At 39.8% G+C, this 6,213-nt stretch overlaps 1 protein-coding gene across 1 annotated transcript; it reads left to right on the forward strand.

Annotated features, from left to right (window-relative positions):
• Positions 1-371: 371 nt before the first annotated feature.
• LOC121373077 (circumsporozoite protein-like) lies at positions 372-734 on the forward strand. The gene has a single exon (XM_041499522.1). It carries the CDS (start codon positions 372-374, stop codon positions 732-734), a length of 363 nt encoding a protein of 120 aa, XP_041355456.1.
• The last annotated feature ends 5,479 nt before the right edge of the window (positions 735-6,213 follow it).

Raw genomic sequence — 6,213 nt, forward strand, 5'->3', positions numbered from 1 at the left:
TGGACCGTTCCACCCATGGCAATTGTTCTTTTAATTGCCGTGGGAGATACAACTGGTATATTGAAGGTGTGGTATGTACTAATGCTATAGGCAGTAAGTACAGCTATAGGCAGCAGGTACGGCTATAGAAAGTAACTATGGCTATAGGCAGCAGGTACGGCTATAGGCAGTAACTATGGCTATAGGCAGCAGGTACGGCTATAGGCAGTAACTATGGCTATAGGCAGCAGGTACGGCTATAGGCAGCAGGTGCGGCTATGGGCAACAGGTACGGCTATGGGCAGCAGGTGTGGCTATGGGCAGTAGGTGCGGCTATCGGCAGCAGGTGTGGCTATGGGCAGTAGGTGTGGCTATGGGCAGGAGGTACGGCTATGAGCAGCAGGTGCGGCTATGGGCAGCAGGTGTGGCTATGGGCAGCAGGTGCGGCTATGGGCAGTAGGGCAGCAGGTGCGGCTATGGGCAGTAGGGCAGCAGGTGCGGCTATGGGCAGTAGGGCAGCAGGTGCGGCTATGGGCAGTAGGGCAGTAGGTGTGGCTATGGGCAGGAGGTGCGGCTATGGGCAGCAGGTGCGGCTATGGGCAGTAGGGCAGCAGGTGCGGCTATCGGCAGCAGGTGCGGCTATCGGCAGCAGGTGCGGCTATCGGCAGCAGGTGCGGCTATGGGCAGTAGGGCAGCAGGTGCGGCTATCGGCAGCAGGTGTGGCTATGGGCAGCAGGTGCGGCTATGGGCAGTAGGGCAGCAGGTGCGGCTATGGGCAGTAGGGCAGTAGGTGTGGCTATGGGCAGGAGGTGCGGCTATGGGCAGCAGGTGCGGCTATCGGCAGCAGGTGCGGCTATCGGCAGGAGGTGCGGCTATGGGCAGTAGGTGCAGCTATGGGCAGCAGGTGCGGCTATAGGCAGTAGGTATGGTTATAGGCAGTAGGTATGGACATGAATACAAATTAGTAAAACATCGTAAGTTTATGTACCAGTTACACACTGTTGAACATTTACATAGGCCTATATGGTTGTCATCCATTTTACACAGCAAATTACCTCATGGCAGAAGATGGCAGGTGTGTGTTCAGGGTTGAGGATTGTTGAAACTCCTCCCAATATTCCTTTTTTCCAGTGTATTTTCCAGTGGAGCATGATTTGACCCCTTCCCCTGTAAATTTCGCTAGTCACAGTCTAAACCCCTCTGTGCTAAAACTGCATGGACAGCTGTACAGACGTTAAGAAAATGAAATATTTATGTATGTGTTTCAACTTTATTAGTTAAGACTAATAGTGTTTTCCTTAGAAATTTGGCAAGGCATGGTAGAAACAACACTTTGGGGGCATTTTCACCATTTTCAGGGCACTTTTTTTTGCATTAAAAAATGTTTTTTGAAATAAACATAAATATAATTAATGTTCTTGGCTTTAATAAATGAATGGCAAATATATATAACAGAGATATTTTTATTAATTAATAATACAGTTTTTTAGTGTTTTATCAAGGCAATTGTAGAATTAATTGGGGAAAAAGGCTTGTTTAATCTCATGGCAGCATGATGCTGATTAAGGCAAGATGGTGCTAGACTATTGAGGCATGGTGCTGCACCATGCTAAAATAAGCTAGGGAAAACACTAATAAATGTAATTAATGTTCTTGCTTTAATAGATGAATGGCAAAATATATAACAGAGATATTTTTATTAATTAATAAAATACAGTTTTTTAGTGTTTTATCAAGGCAATTGTAGAATTAATTATTGAAAAAGGCTTTTTCAATCTCACTGCAGCATGGCACAGATTAAGGCAAGATGGGGCCAGACTAGTGAGGCATGGTGCTGCACCATGCTAAAACAAGCTAAGGAAAACACTAGACTGTTTATAGGACTGTAGATAAATTGTGGTTTAGTCGTAGATTTACGTTTACATGCAAAACTAGGCTTTTACGATGCTTTGTGAAACTGGTCGCTGATTTGTGTATGTTGACATATTTATATTGATGTTCTGATTCATCTATATATTGTTTTGTCATAAGTGTACGAGGCTGGAGGGGGGGGGGGGGAGGCGACTCCCCCTAGTGCTGGAACAAAACCTAAAATTTTGGCAAAAAGGACACAGATTTTTGTGCAAAATGTGCTAATTTGAGGGGTTTTTTACCATGTATAATTTCCATCATTCTATCCTCAAAATTAGTTGTAATCCATGTAAAAATGTGTAGATTCGACGATCATTCATTTACAACCCTGTATAATTGCTAGGTAGTAATGCTAATATGAATATTAATGTTGTTACCCAGATTCGGGCATTTTTTTTGTTTAATTCGTGCCAAATCCAGCCTGCCTCCCCACCCCCTTACAAAAATGGGAGCCTATGTACCTATGGATGTTGTCATGCTGTCTGTATTTTATAGCAAATTAAGGTGTGATCTTTTTCTTCTTTTCTTTTTTTTCAATAGAAAAAAATGTTTTATTTAATGACGCACTCAACACATTTTATTTACGGTTATATGGCATCGGATATTTCGTTAAGGGCCACACACAGATATTGAAAGAGGTTATATGGCGTCAGACGTATGGTCAAGTTTTTTTCAATAGATAATCGGGCATAAAAAATCAAGTGTGAAGATAGTGTTAAATGTTCAATTACATTTTATTCAAATTGAGTGTAAATATACATATAGTGTTAAAAGTCAAATTACATTTTATTAAAAGATACAATTTTTTTTATATACTATGACACAGGCACGGTGGAAGAAAGTAGACATTTTTTGTTTGGAGGGGGGGGTGGGGGGGGGGGCGGCTGACTGAGGTCAAGGGTGCAAAGTTTTTAGGGTGGGGGGGTCAGGGTATCCCAGTGGTAAAATGTGCGGTCGGTCTGGGATCGATCCCCTTTGGTGGGCCCATTGAGCTCTTTCTCGTTCCAGCCAGTGCACTACGACTGGTTTATCAAAGGCCATGGTATGTACTACCCTGTCTGTGGGATGGTGCATATAAAAGATCCCTTGCTGCTAATCGAAAAGAGTATCCCTTGAAGTGGCGACAGTGGGTTTCCTCTCTCAATATCTGAGTGGTCCTTAACCATAAGTCTGAAGCCATATAACCGTAAATAAAATGTGTTGAGTGCGTCGTTAAATAAAATATTTCTTTCTTTCGTTTGTAATTGGACACCGCGTTTCATGTACTTCGAATGATTTTAAACAGCCATTATCTTACTAGATAACCTTTTTAAAAAAGTATTAAAAAATGTATCTATTAATTTCAAATATTTTATGGTATGTAATTTTACCCTTTGTACCCTTTGCAGAATCCCTGCTGGGTTAATCCAATATGTTTCATTGTTATTTTTTACACAAATACCAAATGAACTAAATATATATGGATAGCTTTGGTTCTTCTAAATCAAGTTCAAAATTATTTTTTAAAGGTTTTTTTATTGATTTGGTCCATGGATTTCAAAATTTGTTACCCACTGGTGTTTAGATTGTTAAACACTGGTTAAGCTAACTAACAGTTAAACGACAAGTCCCTGGTCTTTAGATTGTTAACCACTGGTTAAGCTAACTAACAGTTAAACGACAAGTCCCTGGTCTTTAGATTGTTAACCACTGGTTAAGCTAACTAACAGTTAAACGACAAGTCCCTGGTCTTTAGATTGTTAAACACTGGTTAAGCTAAGTAACGGTTAAATGACAAGTCCCTGGTCTTTAAATTGTTAAACACTGGTTAAGCTAACGGTTAAATGACAAGTCCTTGGTCTTTAGATTGTTAAACACTGGTTAAGCTAACGGTTAAACGAAAGGTCCCTGGTCTTTAAATTGTTAAACACTGGTTAAGCTAACGAACGGTTAAATGACAAGTCCCTGGTCTTTAGATTGTTAAACACTGGTTAAGTTAACTAACAGTTAAACGACAAGTCCCTGGTCTTGAGATTGTTAACCACTGGTTAAGCTAACAGTTAAACGACAAGTCCCTGATCTTTAGATTGTTAACCACTGGTTAAGCTAACAGTTAAACGACAAGTCCCTGGTCTTGAGATTGTTAACCACTGGTTAAGCTAACAGTTAAACCACAAGTTCCTGGTCTTTAGATTGTTAAACTCTGGTTAAGCTAACTAACAGTTAAACGACAAGTCCCTGGTCTTTAGATTGTTAACCACTGGTTAAGCTAACAAACGGTTGAAGGACAAGTTCCTGGTCTTTAGATTGTTAAACACTGGTTAAGCTAACTAACGGTTAAACAACAAGTCCCTGGTCTTTAGATTGTTAAACACTGGTTAAGCTAACTAACGGTTAAAAGACAAGTTCCTGGTCTTTAGATTGTTAAACACTGGTTAAGCTAACTAACGGTTAAAAGACAAGTTCCTGGTCTTTAGATTGTTAAACACTGGTTAAGCTAACTAACGGTTAAACAACAAGTCCCTGGTCTTTAGATTGTTAACCACTGGTTAAGCTAACTAACGGTTAAAAGACAAGTTCCTGGTCTTTAGATTGTTAAACACTGGTTAAGCTAACTAACGGTTGAACAACAAGTCCCTGGTCTTTAGATTGTTAACCACTGGTTAAGCTGACAGTTAAATAACAAGTCCCTGATCTTTAGAAAATCAGTGGGTTTTTTTATTATATCGGCGGGAAATAGGTCATATCAACATTGATTATTGACAAAACCTGTGTATTCTTCCACATCCCTTTGAGAGAGACCACTCGTAGATCATGTTCGTGACAACATACAATAAAGATCATCACATAGTATGTGCTATCCTGTTTGTGGGATGATGCATATAAAAGATACCTTGCTATTAATGAAAAAATGTAGCGGGTTTTGTCTCTAAGACTGTCAGAATTACCAAATATATGACATCCAATAGCTGATGAATCAGTGTGTTCTAGTGGTGTTGTTATACAACACACACTTTTAAAGATCATCATAATTGGTTGGTCCATGGGGATGACCCAGTCGTCACGGCCATACCATTATTTCGAATAAGCTTGACCGAAATTGATAGCTCTGATGTATGTTAATCTGAAATTGACAGCTCTGATGTATAAGTTAATCTGAAATTGATAGCTCTGTGACATGTAAGTTAAACCAAAATTGATAGCTCTGTAATGTAGAAGTTAAACCGAAATTGATAGCTCAATGATGTATAAGTTAGTTTGAAATTGATAGCTCTGTGACATAAGTTAATCTTGCTGTATATTGTTTGGTGTCCTTTTCTCGTTTTTTTTTTTTTTCTTTTCTTTCTTTCTTTTCTTTTCTTCTTTTTTTTTGGGGGGGTGGGGGTTAGGGGTGGGGTGGTGGTGGTGGTTGAGGACATGTATTAAGCAAAATACATGTTTTATATTATTTGTTTTGCAACTCTTTGTTTAAAATCGTTTCACGCTCGCTTTCGCTCGTCAGATATGACCTGTATTGTAGAGTACGGTATGACTAGTTTCCACTGTATCCCATAATTGTACTGTATACGAGGTTTACCACCCTTTTTTCTTCTTTCTTACTTTCTTTTTATTAATATCTTGTTACTGCAAGTGGCAGAGGATTTTTCACAGTCATTTTCTATCTGTAACCTTTCAAATAGATTGGTTTATATCTCTGTAGTTTGCAAATGAAATCAGGTTTGTTTCTACTTTTGTAATACTAAGTGTGTGTGTGTGCGTGCGTGCGTGTCTGTGCTCGCGCGCCGTGTGTGTGTGTGTGTTTAATTATTTTACATGTATTATTGTATAACTGTCAAACCAAAATAAATATTGAATAATAATTTCACTTTTGTCTTTTATTTAAGATTAGAAAGTTTCCACTGGGAATTCGAATTTTATGGGAATCGACGGGAACTTTGGGAAGTTTGGAATATAGAACATTAATGGGGAAGTAAACTGAAACATGTGCTTTATGTGTTGGAAAGATGCATACTCGGACCCCTGCCATGGACAGAACTCTGGCGAAGTTCGAGGTTGTGCCCACGACAGCCGTGCTTTAACAGTTATCTGATGGAAGCATGCCAAAAATTACCCACACCCACATACCTGGACCCCCAACATATGCTGATGCTTTAAGAAATTAAAAACGCGTAATTTTAGAGTTAATAAAAAAAACTGGTGATTATTCCTGCTAACTGGGGGCAGCCATTTTCTTTCGTTTTCGTCACGACCGGTAATCTAGCTTGGGACGAAGTGACGTCAGCTCCTACCAACTCCTGTATGCACAATGTAACCAAACGCAGTCATTTATGACAAGGCACTTCG

The sequence above is a fragment of the Gigantopelta aegis genome, chromosome 5 (assembly GCF_016097555.1).
Source record: "Gigantopelta aegis isolate Gae_Host chromosome 5, Gae_host_genome, whole genome shotgun sequence".
NCBI classification, from domain to species: domain Eukaryota; kingdom Metazoa; phylum Mollusca; class Gastropoda; order Neomphalida; family Peltospiridae; genus Gigantopelta; species Gigantopelta aegis.